The 22,095-nt window shown below is 44.5% G+C and overlaps 1 protein-coding gene across 1 annotated transcript in view; it reads left to right on the plus strand.

The window, feature by feature from the left end:
• Positions 1–22,095, plus strand: part of TMEM45B (transmembrane protein 45B) — a 42,549-nt gene that overhangs the window by 17,515 nt on the left and 2,939 nt on the right. The window contains exons 2-4 of the mRNA XM_005580164.4: positions 17,569–17,754; positions 19,695–19,901; positions 20,790–20,974. Of these exons, the coding sequence (XP_005580221.1) occupies positions 17,577–17,754; positions 19,695–19,901; positions 20,790–20,974 (570 nt within the window). The 5' untranslated portion in view covers positions 17,569–17,576. The remainder of the gene's footprint in view (positions 1–17,568; positions 17,755–19,694; positions 19,902–20,789; positions 20,975–22,095) is intronic.

Below are 22,095 nucleotides of genomic sequence, written 5' to 3' on the forward strand. Positions count from 1 at the left end.
AAGAGATTGTTGATAGAAATGTGGACATTAGCCGGGCACGGTGGTTCATGCCTGTAATCCCAGCACTTTGGGAGGCTGAGGCGGGCAGATCACTTGAGGTCAGGAGTTCGAGACCAGCCTGGCCAACATGGTGAAACCCCGTCTCTACTAAAAATAAAAAAATTAGCCGGGCATGGTGGCAGGCACCCGTAATCCCAGGGGAGGCTGAGGCAGGAGAACTGCTTGAACCTGGGAGGCAGAGGTTGCAGTGAGCTGGGATTGCGCTACCGCACTCCAGCCTGGGCAACAGAGCAAGACTCAGTCTCAAAAGAAAAAAAAAAAAAACCAGAAATGTGGACATTGAAGGTGATTCCAGTGAGGACTGAGAAAGAAAAGAAGGAGCTGTAGAGAAAGCATCTATCAGCCAGGCACCGTGGCTCACGCCTGTAATCCCAGCACATTGGGAGGCCGAGACAGGTGGATCACCTGAGGTCAGGAGTTCAAGACCAGCCTGGCCAACATGGTGAAACCCCATCTCTACTAAAATACAGATGTGGTGGCGCGCATCTGTAGTCCTGGCTGCTCGGGGAACTGAGGCAGGATAATTGCTTGAGCCCGGAAGGCAGAGGTTGCAGTGAGCCAAGATCATGCCTCTGCACTCCAGCCTGGGTGACAGAAAGAGACTCCATCTCCACAAAAAAAAAGACAGAAAGAAAGACAGAAAGAAAGACGAAGGAAGGAAGGAAGGAGGGAGGGAGGGAGGGAGGGAGGGAGGGAAGGAAGGAGGGAAGGAAGGAAGGAAGGAAGGAAGGAAGGAAGGAAGGAAGGAAGGAAGGAAGGAAGGAAGGAAGGAAGGAAGGAAAGGAAGGAAGGAAGGGAGAGAAAGCATCTATCATCTTAGAGAATACATATATCATCAGTAACAGCATGTTGGTTAAAATATGAATGTTAAAGGTACTTCTGGTGAGATCTTGGACAGACATGAGGAACATGGTATTAGAAACTAGAAGAAAGATGGACCTTGTTAAAAAGTGGCAAAGAAATTTGTTGAATTGGATTCTCATGTTTCATGGAAAGCAGAACTTATAAATGATGAACTTGGATAGTTGGCTGAGGAGATTCCTAAGCAAAGTACTGAAGGTGGCCTGGTTTCTTCTTGCTGCTCATAGTAAAATATTAGAGATAAACTAAAAAAGGAATTTTTAAGAAAAAAAGGAACCAAAACTTGAAGATTTGGAAAATTCTTAGTCTATCTATTCTACAAAAAATGAGAACGCCCTTTCTGGAGAAAAGACCAAGGGTGTGGCTGAACCCCCCTCTGAAAAGATGGCCAATGTGATACATGGATACAGTCAACCAACTCAGCAAGTTGGGAACAGAGATGTGGTTTGCCCATGAACATCTGTGGAGGGCCCTCTTGTCAAGTGGCCTTGCCCCCTGTGGATTGCATAGGAGGCCAGCAAGGTTTTTGAGAATTTATACCAGCAGACATTGCCAGTTTGGACCAAATGAGACAGAAATAGGAAGAAATGAAGGAAGATTGTCAGACTTTTGGAATTCTGTAGGACCAGCCAGTACAGCGATATGACTGTGATCATGAGTTACCCTTAAAGGAAAGGGAAGAATGACCCTGAAGGCAGTTCAAAGATCTGCCAGGCTGCTACTGCCACCTTGGGCCCAGGGCACACAGATTCAGGGTCAGGACTGGTGTCATTTCCTTGGTTTCAGCAGGCCAGGATGCCCCAGCCAAGGACCAACGGGTGGGGCCACCATTTAAGGTAGAGGAATCAGGGTGATGGCCCTGGAAGGCAGGGCCACCCTGTGGACCCAGACAACAGAACATTGAGCCAAAGAGGATTATTCTCAAGACTTGGAATTGGGCTGGGCGTGGCAGCTCACGCCTGTAATCCCAGCACTTTGGGAGGCTGAGGCAGGTGAACCACCTGAGATCAGGAGTTGGAGACCAGCCTGGGCAACATGGTGAAATCCTGTCTCTACTAAAAATACAAAAATTAGCCGTGCATGGTGGCACATGCCTATAATTCCAGCTACTTGGGAGGCTGAGACAGGAGAATCACTTGAACCCAGGAGGCAGAGGTTGGAGTGAGCCAAGATGGCACCATTGCACTCCAGCCTGGGCGACGAGGGTGAAACTCCATCTCAAAAAAAAAAAAAAAAAAAAAAATTGAATGGAATTTGCCCTACCAGGTTCCAGGACAGGAGATCCATGACCACTTTCTTCTTTCCAATGTCTCCCTTTTAAACTAGAAATGTCTATGCTCTGCCTGTCCTGTTTGGGAAGCATATACTTTCTTGTCTGGTCGTAAAGGTTCACAGCTGGAGACGAATTTTGCCTCATGATAAACCATCCCTCAAATCGCACCCACACCTGGTTTAGATGAAACTTACATGAGATTTTGGACTTACAGTTGATGCTGGTCTGGGTTCAGACTTTTGGCACTGTTGGGATGAGGGGGAGTGTATTTTGCATATGAGAAGGACATGGATTTTCAGGGAGCAGAGGGCAGGGTGCTATGGACTGAACCGTGCTCTCTCCAAATTCAAATGTTGAAGTCTTATCTCCCAGTACCTCAGGATGTGACTCTTTCAAGATAAGACCTTTAAAGAAGTAATTAAATTAAAATGAGATCATTAGGGTGGGGCCCAAATGCAATATGAGTAATGTCCTTATAAGAACACAGACACACAAAAGAGGATGACCATGTAAGGACACTGACAGAAGATGGCCATCTCCAAGCCAAGGAGATAAGCCTCCAGAACTGAGATTTAAATGGTTGTTTAATCTGCCCAGTCTGTGGTACTGTGTTACCAGCCCTGGCAACCAGTATATGTGGTCTACCCACACAATGAAATACCATTCAGCCATCAAAAGGAGTCAGCGGTGATCCATGCTGCAACATGGAAGAACCTGGGAAACATCGTGCCAACAGAAAAGGCCAGTCACAAAAGGCCACATATTATATAATTCAATTTGTGAATTGAAAGGCAAACCTGTAGAAATATAAAATTGACTGGTGACTGCCTGCTGGACACCCTGCAATGCACAGGACAGCCCCACAACCAAGACCCCTGTGGCCCCGAGTATCAGCAATGCTGAGGCTGTGAGATCCTGCTCTTGCCCAGGCCTGCTTCCCAAAGCCCTTTAGTCCTGAAGGGAGAAGAGAACAGGCTGCATTCCTTCTTTGTTATTGAAATCCCACTTACTCCCTCATAGAGCATGCTCTTCTCCCTTCCTTTAGGGCTGGGGAAGGAGAAGATTGGTGAGAGTAAAGGGTTTCTTTCTTCTTCCTTTTTTTTTTTTTTTTCTTTTTTTGAGACGGAGTCTTGCTCTGTCTCCTAGGTTGGAGTGCAGTGGCGCAATCTCAGCTCACTGCAACCTCTGCCTCCTGGGTTCAAGATATTCTCCTGCCTCAGCCTCCTGAGTAGCTGGGATTACAGGTGCCCACCACGATGCTCGGCTAATTTTTGTATTTTTAGTAAGAAGGTTTCACTATGTTGGCCAGGTTGGTCTTGAACTCCTGACCTCAGGCAATCTGCCCACCTTGGCGTCCCAAAGTGCTGGGATTACAGGCATGAGCCACTGTGCTGTTTTTTTTTTTTTTTTTAGACAGGGTCTCCTCTGTTGCTCAGGCTGGAGTGCAGTGAGATAATCATGGCTCACTGCAGCCTCAACCTCCCGAGTAGCTGGGACTATAGGCACGCACCACCACACCCAGCTAATCTTTTTTCCTTTTTCTTTTTCTTTTTTTTTTTGGTAGAAATGGAGTTTCACCATGTTACCCAGGCTAGTTTTTTGTGGGTTTTTTGTTGTTGTTGTTTTTGAGACAAAGTCTTGCTTTATCACCCAGGCCAGAGTGCAGTGGCTCAATCTCAGCTCACTGTAATCTCTGCCTCCTGGGTTCAAGCTATTCTCATGCCTCAGCTTCCCCATTAGCTGGGACTACAGGTGCCTGCCACTACGCCCAGCTAATTTTTGCATTTTTAGTAGAGATGGGGTTTTACCATGTTGGCCAGCCTGGTCTTGAATTCCTGACCTCGGGTGATCTACCCAGCTCAGCCTCCTAAAGTGCTGGGATTACAGGCATAAACCACCGCGCGCAGCCCCCAGGCTAGTCTTAAAGGGAGAAGAACAGGCTCTAAGAAGGAGTGAAGTGGGATTTAAATAACAGAAAGAAGGCAGCCTGCTGTCTTCTCCCTTCAGGACTTAAAGGGCTTTGGGAAGCAGGCCTGGGCGAGAGCAGGATCTCACAGCCTCGACATTGCTGATACTCTGGGCCACAAGGGTCTTGGCTATGGGGCCGTCCTGTGCTTTGGAGGATGTTCAGCAGTGTCCCTGGTCTCGACCCAGAGAAGCCAGAGCGCCACCACCAGTCCCCGTTGTGAACCACTGGACTCGAGAATGACCTAAAGGCTTAACCTTGTACTGTGACAGAGCCCGAGTTACCTGAATTTTAATTATACAAAGAATTTTAATTACACTAATTTAATTTTAATTTTTTTTTTTTTTTGAGACAGAGTTTCACTCTTGTCACCCAGGCTGGAGTACAGTAGCGCAATTTCCTCTCACTGCAACCTCCACCTCCCAGGTTCAAGCGATTCTCCTGCCTCAGCCTCCTGAGTAGCTGAGATTACAGGCGTGCGCTACCACAACCAGCTAATTTTTGTATTTTTAGTAGAGACAGGGTTTCACCATGTTGGCCAGGCTGGTCTTGAACTCCTGACCTCAGGTGATCCGTCCACCTCAGCCTCAAAAGTGCTGGGATTACAGGCATGAGCCACCACACTTGGCCTATATAACATAATTTTTGAAATGACACCATGTTAGTAGTAGAGGATGGATTAGCAATTGTGGAGCTGAAGGGGTGGGGGACAGGAGGGAGGTGGCTGTGGTTACAGAAGGCCCTGGGCATCCTCGTGTTGGAGCTGTTCAAAATGTTGATTGTGATGCTAGAGACGGGACTACGCTAGCGATGACATAGATGGAACTTAATACTCATGTGAGGAGCAGTGAAACGGGAGGTCTGATAAGACCCGCGGATGATCCTGCTGTTGTGGTATTATGATAGAGGTTCGCTCTTGTTGCCAGGAAGGAAAGAGGGAGGGAAGGAAGAAAGGGGGATAGAATGTAGATAGGGGAAAATCGTCTAAAAACAAGAAGTACAAGGAAAATAAGGTCAAATCTCTTACTTAAATTGTGTTATTTTTCCAATGATCCCACTAGATATGAAATAAAAAGGAACAGTTGCTCAAGCCTCCAGTCTTCTTGGCTGCCAGCTTGGTTGCTGTTTTTAATGCTAGGCCATAGCAGCAGATCAGCCAGGGATTTAATAGGGAGAGTCTGGAAATAGAGTCATGGAAGTGTTGAGATGAGGGGTCTTCACACATCCCTGGCCGACTGAACAAGCTGTGCATCTATGGGGAAGACCTGAGACAGCCCAGCAGAAAGCGAAAGGCAAAGTTACTCCCTGTCCAAAACATTCAGTCCTCCCCTCACACTCCCATCATATCTCATGTGAAATTTAAAAAAAAAAAAGAGGAAATATATTGAAATAAGAAAGTTGGGGAATTTGCCTTTGTGAAAGCACTTATTTTTTTCCTTTGGAGACAGGGTCTCACTCTGTCACCCAGGCTGGAGTACAGCGGTGCGGTCATGGCTCACTGCAGCCTCAACCTCACAGGCTCAAGCAATCCTCCCACCTCCACCTCCCAAGTAGTTGGGACTACAGGCATGCCCCTCCATGCCCAGCTAATTTATTTTTAGTAGAGACAGGGGTCTCACTATGTTGCCCAGGCTGATCTTGAACTCCTGGGCTCAAGCAGTCTTCCCACTTCAGCCTTCCAAAGTGCTGGGATTACAGGTGTGAGCCACTGCACCTGGCCTAAAAGCACTATCTGATATTTGTTTTCCTATTTGTAAGTTAGTCCTTAGATTGAAAGGTTTTGTTGTATATTGCCCACACCAGTTGTGTATATTAGAAAACACATTCCTTAAAATTTTTTTATTTAATATTTACTTTATTTAAATTTTTTTAATGCTAAACCACAGCAGGGGCTTAGCCTATATTTAGATAATGGGTTATCCAAATTATATAGAAGTCAAAATTTTTATTGTTCTACTTGAAGTTAGTTTACCTTATTCCTCCTGTAACTAAAACTGACTCATCCTCCATCTCCTCCACGTGTTCCACAATGTAGCTAATCTAATGAACGAATCCATTAATTTGTTAATGGAAGAAATATAGCCCGTCCCCATTAAATCAAAGTACTCAGTCTTCTATGAATCATACATAAGTTTAAAGACATTTCTACAGACATGCTGCAGGCCCTGCTGTCCACTAGTGTGAAGTTTAGATGAGGTAAAAGGGAAGGGTGGGTCTTGACAAGCCGGTATCAAGTACATAGAGGCAGACAAGGACTCTGCCTTATTTCAGTTACTGCTTTTGAGAAAAGTGAGGAAGGGCAGGAAGGAGGGAAGCCGGTTAGTCAGTGGGCAGTTTTGACATACATTTGCAAAGCTGGTTTTTCTGCACCTTTGCCTAGGAAAATGAAGTATAACAAACTTGATATTGAAAGGGACCTGTGTTAAACATTAAACAAAAATGTAAATTTTTTATGTTCAAAGGAGGGTTTAAAAAGGAAGCGGGCCAGGCACAGTGGCTCATGCCTGTAATCCTAGCACTTTGGGAGGCCGAGGCAGGTGGATCATTTGAGGTCAGGAGTTTGAGATCAACCTGACCAATATGGTAAAACCCTGTCTCTACTAAAAATACAAAAAAATTAGCTGGGCGTGGTGGCACATGCCTGTAATCCCAGCTACTTGGGAGGCTGAGGCAGGAGAATCACTTGAATCTGGGAGGCAGAGGTTGCAGTGAGCCGAGATTGCACCATTGCACTCCAACCTGGGCAACAAGAGCGAAACTCCATCTCAAAAAATAGTAGTAACGAGGAGAAGGCCTTCCAGTTATGGCAGCACAGAGACAGGCAATTCCATTCTGTTAAAAAAAAAAAAAAAGCAACAAATAACAAAAATATATAAAACTAGTCAAAATTGTTTATCAAAACCAAGAGAGAACTGGAAATTGACAAAATGCAGGCAAAAAATTGAGCAGCATTTATTCTTGAAACACTGTAGATCTTCAGGCAAGTAGGAGATTGTGGCCTTTCTTTGCCTGTGGCTGCTCCTGTCACCCCCAAGCTCAGCCAATGACTTTTAAGTAAGATGGGACTGGCCATGAAAACTAGTAGCTTTGCTGCCACACGAACATTCAATTCAGAACAGTGGCTGGGGGGCTGAAAATCCTTGGCTTTGCTGGCTTCACATCGGAATGAACACCTGGAAATGGGCAGGGAAAATGCACAGCTTTGCTAGCTTGAGGTTGCAGCCCCACTTGGGGCAAGCAGCAGGCCAACCAGGAATTTAACAGGGAGATTCTGGAAATGAGAATCACAGAAGTATTGAAGCGAGCTCTTCACGCATCCCTGGCTGACTGAAAAAAACTATGCATCTATGGAGAAGACCTGAGAGAGTCCAGCAAAAAGTGAAAGACAAGGGAGACCTGAAAACCGGCCTTCTCCAACCCCCACACAGATCGACTGATAGGGGCTGGAAGTGTAATGGGCTTGAATTTTTTTTTTTTTTTTTTTTGGAAACAGAGTCTCCCTCTGTCACCCAGGCTGGAGTGCAGTGGAGCAATCTCAGCTCACTGCAACTTCCGCCTCCCGGGTTCAAGTGATTCTCCTGCCTCAGCCTCCCAAGTTGCTGAGATTACAGGCACCCACTACCATGCCCAGCTAATTATTTGTATTTTTAGTAGAGACAGGGTTTCACCATGTTTGCCAGGCTAGTCTTGAACTCCTGACCTCAAGTGATCTGCCCGCCTCAACCTCCCAAAGTGCTGGGATTACAGGCATGAGCCACTGTGCCTGGCCTCAGAGAATTAAAGAAAACTGTTCAAGGAATTAAAAGAAAATATGATTTAAATGACTCAACAAATAGGGAATCTAAATAGAGAAATACAAACTATAAAAAGAATTAAATGGAAATTCTGAAGTTGGAAGGTACAATTACCAAAATTAAGAATTCACTAGATGGGCTCAATAGCAGATTGTGAGATAGTGGAAGAACTAGTGAACATGAAATAGACCAACAGAAATGATCCAATTTGAAAAACAGAGAGAAAAAAATGAAGACAAACGAACAGACCTTCAGACACACATAGGATGATGTTAAATGTTCCCACATACATGTAATGGGAACCCCAAAAAGGGAGAGAGAAAAAAATAAGGAAGTAATGGCTGAAAGCTTCCCAGGTTTGATGAAAAATATTGAATTGCAGATTAAAAAAAAAACAAACTCAACCAACACTGACTTTTAAAAAACACAAAGAGAACCACACAGGAAGGACAAAGCCAGAAACATCACACTTCCTATGTTCAAATTATATTATAAAGCTATAGCAATCAAAACAGTACAGTACTGGCATAAAAACACTCTTAGAGCAATGGAACAGAATTGAAAGCACAGAAATAAACCCACTCATATAAGGTTAACTAATCTTCTACAGAGGTGTCAAGAACAAGAATGAGGAAAGAATAGTATCTTCAATAAATGGTGCTGGAAAAACTGGATATCCACATGCAAAAAAATAAAAAAGAAATTAGATCTTTATCTTCCATCATATGCAAAAATCAACGAAAAGTGGATGAAAGATTTAAATGTAAGACCTAAAATGGTAAAACTCCTAGAAGAAAACATGCAGGGAAAGGTACATGACATTGGTGCTAGCATTGATTTCTTTTTTGATACGACAACAAAAGCAAAAATAAAGGAGTACGGTTGCATCAAACTAAAAACCTTTTGCATAGCAAAGAAAACCATCAACAGAGTAAAGATACCCATAGAATGGGAGAAAATATTTGCAAACCCTATATGTGATAAGGAGCTCATGTCCAAACTATACAAGAAACTCTTACTACTCAATAGTAAAAACAAATAACCCTATTAAAAAGTAGGCAACAGGCTGAGTGCAGTGGTGCAATCTCAGCTCACTGTAACCTCTACCTCTCAGGTTCAAGTGATTCTTCTGCCTCAGCCTCCCGAGTGACTGGGACTACAGGCATGCACCACCCACACCTGGCTAATTTTTTGTATTTTTAGTAGACAGGGTTTTGCCATGTTGGCCAGGCTGGTCTTGAACTCCTGACCTCAGGTGATCCACCTGCCTTGGCCTTCCAAAGTGCTGGCATTACAGGCATGAGCCATGGTGCCCAGCCCATTTTAGACTTGTTGATTGCCCTATGATCTCAGTTCTCTAATGAGTTTAGGAAAAGTTATGATTTTGTAGTTTATCTGCTATCGTTGCTGTTAGGGTGTAATACTCATCCCAGCTTTCCACGTCCTGGATTCTTTGTGTTTTAAGAATTTTTTACTGTAATCTATTTCATATGTTCTACTGTATACACTGCCAATATTTGCTTTTATTTATTTGCGGTTTTGATTTCTTCTTTGACCCAAAGTTATTTAGTGACTTTAAAAATTTTTAAGCTGATTGAGATTTTTGTAAAAGAAAATATTTCTGTTGTTATAGCATTGTAGTCAAAGAATGTGGGCAATAAATTTCTGCTTTGAGAAAAAAAAAAAAAAAGTGGGCAAAGGACCTGAATAGACATTGCTCTAAAGAAGACATACAATGGCCAACTGGTTTATGAAAAGATGCTCAACATCACTAATCATCAGGGAAATGCAAATCAAAGTCACAATAAGATATTACCTTACACCTGTCGGGATGGCTATTGCCAAAAAGTCAAAACAAAAAACAAAACAAGATTGGTGTGGATGTGGAAAAAGGGAGGCTTCACATACTGTTGGTGGGAATGTGAATTGGTACATCTATTATAGAAAACAGTGTGGAGGTTTCTCAAAAAATTAAAAATAGAACTACCCTATGATTCAGCAATTTTACGTCTGTGTATATATCAAAAGGCAATAAACTCCCTGTCTTGAAAAGATATCTGCCCTCCCATGGTCACTGCAGCTTTGTTCACAACAGCCAAGATATGGAAACAATCTAAGTGTTCATTGATTGTTGAATGGACAAAAAAAAAAAAAATGTAGTGTATATATACAATGAGATATTATTTAGCCTTAAAAAAGAAGGAAATCCTGCTGTTTGCAACAACATGGATAAACCTTGAAGACCTTAAACTAAGTAAAATAAGCCAGACACAGAAAGACAAATACTGCGTGATCTCACTGATATGTGGAATCTAAAATAACAAACTGGACATAAACAGAGTAGAATGCCTGTTACCAGGGGCTGGAGCAGCGGGGGAAATGGGGAGATGTTGGTCAAAGGGTACAAACTTGCAGTTATGAGTAAATTTTGGAGACCTAATGGACAGGAGGGTGACTATCATTAATAATAATATACTGGCCAGGCACAATGTCTTAGGTCTGTAATCGCAGCACTTTGGGAGGTTGAGGCGAGAGAATAGCCTGAGCCCAAAAATTCAAGACCAGCCTGGACAACATAGTGAGACGTTGTCTCTACAAAAAAATTTTTTAAATTGGCCAGGTGTGGTGGCCCACACCTGTTGTCCTAACTACTCAGGAGGCTGAGGCGGAGGATCACTTGAGCCCAAGAAGTTCAGGGCTGCAGTGAACTATGATTATGCCATTGCACTCCACCCTGGGTGACAGGGCGAGACCCTGTCCCTAAAAATAATAGTAATGATAATAAACTGTATACTTGAAATTTGCTGAGAGTAGATCTTAAGGATTCTCATTACAAAGGAAAGGAAAAGGTAACCAGGTAAGGTGATAACTAGGTTAATTAGCTTGATCATAGCAGTCATTTCACAATGTATACATGTATCAAATTGTCATGCTATATACCCTGAGTATATACAATTTTTATTTGTCAATTATACCTCAATAAAGCTGAAAAAATATTAAAGGCCATTCTTCATATTGAAAGAAAATGAGATTTTAGAGTTATTAAAATGACAGAAATAAATGAACACTGGAAATGGTAAATATGTGATTAAATGTCAAAGAATATATATATTCATTCTTTGAAAAATGTAAAATTGCTTCAAGAAATAATTGCCACAGTTAGTTTATAACCTAGACTTTATATATTCTTAAATCTTAAACTTGAAAACTTTATAACAAGCCCAAACATAAATATGATATGTACATATATATGTATACACACACACACACACACACACACATCTCTGCCTTTTTGTTGGAGTGGCTTATTTAGTCCATATATATTCATATTAATGGCTCATTTAGTGTATGTATATATAATATATGCATGAAGGAAGGGGTAGGAATTAGAGCTATTATATATTGGAACAAAGTCACTATATTTTATCAGAATTAAAATACTATTAAAGTAGACCACAGTAACTTAAATATGCATACTATAATCCCTAGACTAGAGCATGCAGTAGGAAAAAATATATATAGCTTAAAATATGAAAAAAAGTAATTAAAATGGTATACTAAAATTACTTGTTAGACATAAATGACAGCAGGAAATGAGGCACAGAGGAACAAAAAATGAATGAGTGACAGAAAACAAATAGCAAAATGACAACTGTAAATATAACCACACCAATAATTACATTGATATGAATGGACTAAATAAACCGTTCCAATAAAAAGGCAGAGATTGTCAACCATGCAGATTCTCAAGGAATCTCCCTTCTATGCATAGTTTTGGGAATGCTAGACTTGTATTAATGGAAGTAAGCCAAGAAAGAAAAATAAATGGCATCCAAGAAACAGGGGATCCAAAACAAGGAAAAGGCTTTTTTGGAAGCTGCAGCAAAAGGCAGGGTGGGCAGAAAACAAGCAAAAGGCAAAGGGAATTTGTAAGATGGTGCAGAATGCTTCAGGAGGACAGACAACCAGTTCAATTTCGAAGAGAAGATTCTCAAAACAGGTCTCTAGGAATAAAACAGAAATAAGTTATCTGAGGTTAAAATGTCTAGAATTTAATTTGGTCAACATTTGACAGACCTTTTAGCTCTTTTGAGGAAAAAGATAGTGATCGATATTCGGGAAGATAAACATGTGGAAAAAAAAAAAAAGGCAATGATTAACCCCAGAATAAAACAAAAGTGTTAGGCCAGGCACGGTGGCTCATGCCTGTAATCCCAGCATGTTGGGAGGTCGAGGCAGGTGGATCACCTTAAGTCAAGAGTTCGAGACCTGCCTGGCCAACATGGTGAAACCTCATCTCTACTAAAAACACAAAAATTAGCTAAGTGTGGTGGCACCGTCCTTAATCCCAGCTACTCAGGAGGCTGAAGCAGGAGAATCACTTGAACCCAGGAGGTGGAGGTTGCAGTGAGCCAAGATCATGCCATTGCACTCCAGCCTGGGTGACAGAGCAAGACTCTGTCTCAAAAAAAAAAAAAAAAAAAGTGTTAGAGAAAACATAACCCATAATACAATACTTGGATCGCATTCATTCATTCCACAAGTATTTACTGAGTGCTCACTCTGTATCTGGCCCTGCAGTAAGCTGTGGACTAACCACAATAAGCAAATAGATCAAACCTCTGCTTTCCAGAGGCCCACATTTTAGTGGATGAAGACAGATGCTTACAAGAAAATCAGTCTGCAGTATCACATGGTGATTCATACTTTACAGAAAAGTTACAAGTCGACATAGATTGAAAAGTGGGGCAGGCCTGTATTTTACATGCAGTAGTCATGGAATAAAGTGGCATTTGAACAGAGACCTGAGTAAAGTGAAGGAGACAACTGTTGGCTCCCTGTGGGAACACTGTTCTAGAAGCCACAGACAGTGCAATGTCCTGAAGCAGGAATGGAGTGTTCTGAGCCGTTTAAGGGAATGGAAGGGATCCACTGTGGCAAGGGATGAGTGCTGGGAGAAATCAAAGAGATGGCCCAGGATCATATACGGCCTTATTGGCCCTGGTAAGGACTTTGGATTTACAGAGCCATGATAATGAAACTGATGATTTCAATAAGTGAGTATAATGCAACTGCTATGAAAATAGTAGGGTGGGGAGGAGGGAGAGGCTGTGAGAGAGCTCCAGGAAGTTGGCAGGTAATGCCTGACAATGATGAATTAACAAATGGCCGCATGCACAAAGTATTAGGTTGGTGCAAAAGTAATTGTGGTTTTTGCCATTATGTTTGCACCAACCCAACAACTACAATGGTAGAGGTAAATACTGGAGGAAGCAGCTGAAAGGGTTGAAAGTGGCTTTGCTGGGGGTGAGGAGGAATAGAACATGAGGCTGTTGCTTTTCACTATAAGCCTTTAATATGATTTGAGTTTTTGAAAACTGCAAACATTTTTTTTAAAGCTTGTGAAAGTTCTGGATGATGGGTGGGACCCTCATCTGTCAATGTGTAAGATGTGAAACAGCCCTGACAATGTAGCTGGTGCTAGAGAGATGGGTCTGTGTCCAAGGTTGGAATATGCTGTGTAGACCAGAGATGCTTTACATTCCAGGGTGGTCTTTTCTAGATCACTGTCTTAGTCTGCTTGTGCTGCTATAACAAAACCACAGACCGGGTAATTTATAAGGAATTTATAAGGAACAAATTTATTTCTTGCAGTTCTAAAGATTTGGAGGTCCAAGATCAAGGCACTGGCCTGTGGTATCTGTTGAAGTCTGTAGCCTCACATGGCAGAAAGGGCAAAAAAGGGAACCAACTCCCTCCATCCAGCCCTTTATAAGGGTGCTTAATCCCATCCACAAGGGAGGAATCTTTATGTCTTAATCATCTCTTAAAGGCCCCACATCTAATACTATCACATTGGCAACACCTGAATTTTGGAGGGGACCCTTTCAAACCACAGCATTCCAATCCTGTCCCCCCAAAATTCACGTACTTCTCACATACAAAATACATTCATTCCATCACAATTGCCCCCAAAAGACTTAAATCATTCAAACAGGGACTTTAAAATCTAAGTCCAAATCTTATCTAAATCAGGTATGAGAGAGACTCATTCACTTTGAGATAAATTTCATCCTGAGGCAAAGTTCTCTCTAGCTGTGAGCCTGCGAATTCAAATGACTTCCATACTTTGATTCAAATACAATGGCGTGACAGGCACAGGACAGATGTTTCTAGTTCAAAAGGGAGAAACAGGAAGGAAGAAAGAGTAACAACAGGTCTCCAGTGAGTCCAAAACTCAACATTGGATCTTAGGCTTGAGAATAATGTTATTTGACTCCACATCTCACCTTCTGGACACACTGGGGTGGGTGTTGGGCCCCCAAGGCTCCAGGTGATACCACCTCCAAGGCTTCCCTAAGTATTGGCCTACTGGGGGGCTCTCTGCAGTGGCTCCACCCGGTGACAAATCTCTGCTTGGGCCCTGAGGTCAAAGAAATCCTTTCGATCTAGGTGGAGGCAGCCATGCTCCCACAGCTCATACAGTATGCATACCTACCGAGTCAGCACCACAAGGATGCCACCAAGGTTTGTAACTTATGCCCAGCCTGCACCTGGTCCTGCTTGAGCCACAGCTAGGGTGACTGAGGAATGCTCTGCCGGAATGTGGGAAGCAGAGACCCAAGGTGGCCCTGGGCAGTGATCTCTGAGACCCCACAGGCACCTGGGCCCTTCCCCTGAAACTGTTCTGCCCCAAGGCCCTAACCCTCTGGGCCTCCAAAGACCAAGGCAGCCCCAAACGCCTTTGGGGTCATTTTTCAAAATGCCTTTGCGGTCATTTTCTCATTGTCTTGATAACTAGCACCTGGCTTCCTTCTACACATACTAATCTCCTTATCAGTCATGTGGCCATGCCCGTGGTTCTCTCTCCTACACGTACGTTTTTATCTTGTATATGGCTAGGCTGATAATTTTTCAAATATTGACGTTCAGCTTTCCTTTTGATGATAAATTCTGCCTTCAAATCATTTCTCTTTTCTCAAGTTTTTCTCTTTTTTTTTTTTTTTTTTTTTTTTGAGATGGAGTTTTGCTCTTGTCACCCAGGCTGGAGTGCAATGGCGCGATCTCGGCTCACTGCAACCTCCCCTTCCCGGGTTCAAGCGATTCTCCTACCTCAGCCTCCTGAGTAGCTGGGATTACAGGCTCTCGCTACCACACCCGGCTAATTTTTGTATTTTTGGTAGAGACGGGGTTTCACCGTGTTTTTCAGGCTTATCTCAAACTCCTGACCTCAGGTGATCTGCCTGCCTTGCCCTCCCAAAGTGCTGGGATTTACAGGTGTGAGTCACCACGCCCAGCCTCTCACATTTTTCTATAAGCAGTTAAGAGAAGCCACACAGCATCTTGAACACTTTGCTGCTTTCTATCTCTTCTGCCAAATATCCTAGGTCATCATTCTTAAGTTCTGCCCTCCACAAAGTCCTAGAACACGACATAATTCAGCTAAGTTCTTTGCCACTTTATAACAAGGATAACCTTTCTTCCAGTTTCCAATACCTTGTTCTTTATTTCTGTCTGAGACCTCATCAGAAGTCCCCTCACCATCCGTATCTCTATCAACATTCTGTTCAGGACCACTTAGGCAATCTCTAAGAAGAACGAGGCTTTCCCCACAGCTCATATCCCACACCTACAGCTCTCCTCTTCTTCTGAGCCCTCACCAGAATCATCCTTAATGCTCCATTCATGGCAATCCAGGCTTTTTTCAGCACTCACTTCAAAGCTGTTCCAGCTTCTATTCATTATCCAGTTCCAAAGCCACCCCCACATTTTTACATATTTGTTATAACACCTGGTTATAAATGTTATAAACTTCTCTGGTACCAGTTTCTTAGTCCCTGTTGTGCTGATATCACAGAATACGACAGACTGGGCAATTTATAAAGAACAAAAATTTATTTCTCACTGTTCTGAAAGCTGGGAAGTCCAAGATCAAGGCACCAGCATCTGGTGTCTGCAGAGGGCTGCATCCTCACATGCAGGAGGACAAATAGGGTGCCAGCTCCCTCCAGCCAGCCCCTGTATGAGGGCATCTACTCCTAGTTCAGGAGGGAGGGGCCCTCATGGCCTAGTCCCTTCTTAAAAGTCCTCTTCTCAGCAGGGTGTGGTGGCTCACACCTGTAATCCCAGCACTTTGGGAGGCCGAAGCGGGTGGATCACCTGAGGTCAGGAGTTCGAGAAGAGCCTGGCCAACAGGTGAAACCCCGTCTCTACTAAAAATACGAAAATTAGCCGGGTGTGGTGGCAGGTGGCTGTAATGCCAGCTACTCGGGAGGCTGAGGCAGGAGAATCGCTTGAACTGGGGAGGCGGAGGTTGTAGTGAGCCGAGATCGCGCCATTGCACTCCAGCCTGGGCAACAGAGCGAAACTCTGTCTCAAAAAAAATGTCCCCTTCTCTTAATGCAACACCTGGATTTTGGAGGGGACACATTCAAACCATAGCAATCACCAACAACTGGCATTTTTCTCCCACCCTACATATTCTTTAGGTAACCACCCAGGCCAGTGAGGAAAATAATCAATCTACTTCTGAATAAATCCTAGCTATAGTCTCATGCTACTGTAAATGGGATAAAAGCAAACCATGCCCGAAAATTTTTGGAATAAAGTGATGTTTATGCCATTATGCTGATTTTTACAAAATGTGAATCATATTGACCATGTTCATTTGTACTAGACCACCACACCAAAACTTTTTAAAATTATTTTCCAATTAGGTGACACACGATGTTGTGCTTTCGTATGTACATCTCTAATTTCTGGGAGATTTATAATTGTATTATTTTGTGAATCATCCGTTCATGTCTTCTGCCTATTCTCCTACGGTCTTTTTCTTATTAATTTGTAGACTCTAATGTAATAGCTGTTTCCTATACAGCTGCTACAAACATGTTTCTGATTTGTCATTTACCTTTTGATGTCCCTGATATTAAAAGATGCTTATATAGCTGAACATTTTTCTTTTCGAGTTCCCCCCCCCTTTATGTTTATGCCTTGGAAGGCTTCTCTACCTGAGATCAATAAATATTTACCTATCCTCCTCTTTCCCCACCCTCATCCTTTTATTTTGCCCACATGTTTAAAGCATTACAGACAGTGGAGTCCAGTTGGTCATGTAACTCACCTTACAGATGAGACTTCAGTGACATAACATAAAGGCTTGTTTTTTGTTTGTTTGTTTGTTTGTTTTGGCGGAGTCTCGCTCTGTGGCCCAGGCTGGAGTGCAGTGGCTGGATCTCAGCTCACTGCAAGCTCCGCCTCCCTGGTTCACGCCATTCTCCTGCCTCAGCCTCCCGAGTAGCTGGGACTACAGGCGCCCGCTACCTCGCCCGGCTAGATTTTTGTATTTTTTAGTAGAGACGGGGTTTCACTGTGTTAGCCAGGATGGTCTTGATCTCCTGACCTCGTGATCCGCCTGTCTCGGCCTCCCAAAGTGCTGGGATTACAGGCTTGAGCCACCGCGCCCGGCCAAGGCTTGTTTTATGAGAATGTGTTGATCCTTCTTAACGTGGCTTATGATTTGCAATCTCAGGCACATATTGTATTTCCTCCCAAAATATACATTTGTTTGCCTTCTTCATTAGCCACCTAACAGCCTTCTCCTAATTTTTTAGGTGTCCTGATGGCAAATTTCCAGGGCCATGCGCTCCCAGGGAGTTTCTTCCTGATCATTGGACTGTGTTGGTCAGTGAAGTACCCACTGAAGTACTTCAGCCACACACGGAAGAACAGCCCACTGCATTACTATCGGCGTCTTGAGATCATCGAAGCCGCAGTCAGGACTTTGTTTTCTGTCATCGGTAAGAGCAGGGGTCATTTGGTCCAGGGAATCTCCTCCCTCATACCCAGAACCTTTAATTCATGTTTTGAGCCCTGTGAAATAGATGTTTCCACTGGCAGAGATAATAGGGCAACAATTTCCAGATGGCCACTAGACTATTTTATTATAACATCCATTGCGTACAGAGCTTTATAATACTAACGGTTGACGGCTCTCACATCATGGGACACTGAAAAACTATCAAATCAACAAGGACACAGGTATGGAAAGTTGTAGGAGTAAAACACCAACTGTATGAAAAAGATCTGACACAAATACAAAGAGAAAAAAACCAAATAGATGACGCTCGTGTACCTGAGCTGTGACAAAGTAGAAAAATCACCTTTTTCCTCAATTGTCTCTCCCTCCAGATCCTTACAGTAGTTGACACTCAACCCATTGGCTCTTCCTCATCCTCAAGTCTCAAGCGCGTAGAGAGAGAGAGTTCATGCAGATTAATAAATCAGCCAGTAGGAGAGAAACAGCAGCAGAGGGCTGTTGGAGAGGGAATTTCCTTCACTCTGCCCCATTCCAACAAGATCCACCCACTCCCAGTTTCCTTTGCATCCACTTGGCTCCACTGGGGCCCTCCAAGAACAAGCAGTGATGATAGTAATAAGTATTCTTCCTCAGGACCAGCCCCACCTGGGGGGAATGAGGGGTCTTAATCTGCAACTAACAATCACCACTTGTCATCAGTGGCCTGTGGTTTCTTGAAGAGAGTGAAGCAACATCGCTGGCTTCTCTTGGAGGAAGCAAGGCTTTATGGAGCTTTGTTGGCCTCATCCTGCCGAACTTCCCCACTCACCATTCACGCATCAGAGGCTTCCCGTGAGAAGTGACAGGGACCTGCGGCCTAAAGGGTCAGGACAGCGTCAGCCTTGCCTAAATAAAGCTAGGACAATTACAGCATTTGGTCCCTTGACTGGGTGAAAATGGTACTCATTCAACAGCTCTCTGGCACTCCTACCACATGCCAGGAAGTCACTGTTCCAGGCACAGGAGATACACTGGGGAACCACACAGCCTCTGCTGTCACAGGGCTTCCATTTTAGTGTCACTGGGACTTTTCCTGGGTCATTTCCACAACTCCTCGACTCTTTGTGTGGGAATTCAAAAAGGATCTGGCTTGAGAAACAAATATCTGGGGAACAGAGTCCAAAATGTCATCATGGAGGATTTCTTCTAGGCTTCCCCAAGAACATTTTGGGTACCAGGCATAAAAACAAATCTTTTGCCTTGCAAATTAGGTATAAAAGTAGAAGGGATAAGAACGAAGAGCTATCCTGTGGCGCAGTTTCGTCATTTTCTGGCCCACACCATGGGGCCTCTGCCTTGTTTACCCAGTGTTTTAAAACACAGAGCTGGGAGGGGCACAGGGCTTGCAGAGCTGGCTCTGTGCCCAGGAAGGACACGCACTCAAAGTCAGCCCTGCAAACACGCACCTGGGAGCCGCCTGCCTCCCTTGGCACGTACAGGTATCTTCATTACCAGTGTCTCTGCTTGGATTCTGCTTTCAACCTAACTGTTTCTGTCGGGGATTTCTTTCACTGCTCACTAGGCAGGGAAGCCCAGGGATTATTCCATCAGCCACACTCCGACTTAAGTGATGATGTCTTGCTCATCTCCACTCCTGGACAAACCTCCTGTGGATCTGGTTGCGTTCGTTGATTCTTCTACCCTCAACCCCAAACCCCTAAAAGGAACAACAATGGCAAGATGTCTACACAGGTTACTCAGCACACACCCTATTTTATCCTGCAGCAGCTGCACCTGAGGCAGCAAAGTAGGTCTGCTGACCCGCAGGCCACCCTCACCTCACCTCATCTCCGCTTCATTCACGCCTTTGGGCTGTTTCTTGCTGCTATGTGTCTTGGAGTCATTCTTCCCTCTAAAACATCCATTCTCATTTCCCTGCAGGGATCCTGGCAGAGCAGTTCGTTCCGGATGGGCCCCACCTGCACCTCTACCATGAGAACCACTGGATAAAGTTAATGAATTGGCAGCACAGCACCATGTACCTATTCTTTGCAGTCTCAGGAATTGCTGACATGCTCACCTATCTGGTCAGCCACGTTCCCTTGGGGGTGGACAGACTGGTTATGGCTGTGGCAGTATTCATGGAAGGTAATTCTGTGGAACGGATGGAGAGGAAGGATAGCCTGACAAGCCGTATTTATGAAGGATCAGAGTACAAAAGACCAGAAATGTTGCAAATATAATAACCTTCCCCAGAAAATCCACATCTCTGGGCTGCCAAAACCTGAACAGGACCTAGTGCTCTGCTCTGGATGGGCAGGCGGCATATTCCTGAAAGCAGCCCGTGAAGGCTTTGAGGCTTGCAGGCAGCTACCAAGGCCCCTGGTTAACACTGCAGGAGTCCTCCTTGCCATCCCACTGCCGCCAGCAGTCCCTGCTCACGCACGTGCATACTCCTCAGTGTGGATGGATGTGTGCACATACACATGCGTGTACACACAATACCCCAGCAGGTTGAATGCCACCATGCAGGGGATACATCCCCTTGGTTAAGCGAAACCACACTGTACCCTTCACCCAGGGAGGTACCGTCTTGCCCCCATCATAAGTCTCAGGAGACCCACCCCGCTGCTAGGGGCACACTCCCAGTATGACTCACACTGACTGGGGTATGAAAATACATTTTGTCATCTAACAACCTCACTTCTGTACCTCGGCAAGTCGAAAAAGGTTGAGGGCAAAACTGAATTTCAAGTATACACATAGTCTGTTACAAGTCAGCAACATGCTTCAGCCGACCCATCCTATACTGACCCACCATGGGTTCCAGAGAGATTTTAAAATACAATCCCGGGCTGCTTTATACTCCTAACATACTCACGAAATACACTTACTCGCATCGGTTTGCTGCCTGTAATGTTATGTAAACTAACTTCCTAAACGCTGAAGAGTCTAGCTGAGACAGGTGTAGGAGGAAACATCGGTGATGGTGAAGGCCAAGCGTGGCACTGACAGCTGCCATCTGGTTTGTGGCAGGTTTCCTCTTCTACTACCACGTCCACAACCGGCCTCCGCTGGACCAACACATCCACTCGCTCCTGCTGTATGCTCTGTTCGTGGCGTGTGTTAGTATCTCCCTAGAGGTGATCTTGCGGGACCACATTGTGCTGGAGCTTTTCCGAACCAGTCTCGTCATTCTTCAGGGAACCTGGTTCTGGCAGGTGATTTTCCACACCCAGGCCCCTCGCTGGTATGGATGGAGCAGCGCCACCGAGTGTAGCCCTGATTATATGGGGTTTGCAAATGCAGCACTAACATGCCATGCAAAGGGTTTAGATGTGCCTACCCTTTGACTTCTAGTTTTATCCATTAACATCCAGAGGATGCGTTAGCAATCCAAAATTTAGAGCGTGCACAGTGAGGTTCAGCTGCCCTCCCCGAGGAGGGGCTGATGCCTTTCACAGGCTCTGCCTGCTAAACTCTCCACAGGAAATGTGGGCCCTGAAGTTCTGTTTTGTTTCTTTCGAGAGAGAATCGCCCTGTCATCCAGGCTAGAGTGCAATAGCGCAATCTTGGCTCACTGCAACTTCCATCTCCCAGGTTCAAGCAATTCTCGTGCCTCACCGTCCCGAGTAGCTCAGGTTACAGGTGCCTGCCACCACATCTGGCTCATTTTTTTTGTATTTTTAGTAGAGACAGGGTTTCACCAGGTTGGCCAGGTTGGTTTCGAACTCCTGACCTCGTGATCCGCCTGCCTCGGCCTCCCAAAGAGCTGGGATTATAGGCATGAGCCACTGCACCTGGCCCTGTTGTTTTTAAGTAAGCCTTAAAATTAACCTGAAGTCATTTTTGTTTTTTTGTTTTGAGATGGAGTCTTGATCTGTCGCCCAGGCTGGAGTGCAGTGGCATCTTGGCTCACTGCAAGCTCCACCTCCCAGGTTCACGCCATTCTCCTGCCTCAGCCTCCCAAGTAGCTGGCACTACAGGCGCCCACCACCACGCCCAGCTATTTTTTGTATTTTTAGTAGAGACGAGGTTTCATCGTGTTAGCCAGGATGGTCTCAATCTCCTGACCTCGTGATCTGCCCACCTCAGCCTCCCAAAGTGCTGGGATTACAGGCATGAGCCACCGCATCCGGCCTTTTTATTTTTTGAGACGGAGTCTTGCACTGTGGCCCAGGCTGGTGTGCAGTGTCATGATCTCAGCTCACTGCAACCTCCACCTCCAAGGCTCAAGCAGTTCTCCTGTCTCAGCCTCCCAATTAGCTAGGATTACAGGCACCCACCACCACACCCAGCTCATTTTTTGTATTTTTAGTAGAGACAGGGTTTCACTATGTTG

The sequence above is a fragment of the Macaca fascicularis genome, chromosome 14 (genome assembly GCF_037993035.2).
Source record: "Macaca fascicularis isolate 582-1 chromosome 14, T2T-MFA8v1.1".
NCBI classification, from domain to species: domain Eukaryota; kingdom Metazoa; phylum Chordata; class Mammalia; order Primates; family Cercopithecidae; genus Macaca; species Macaca fascicularis.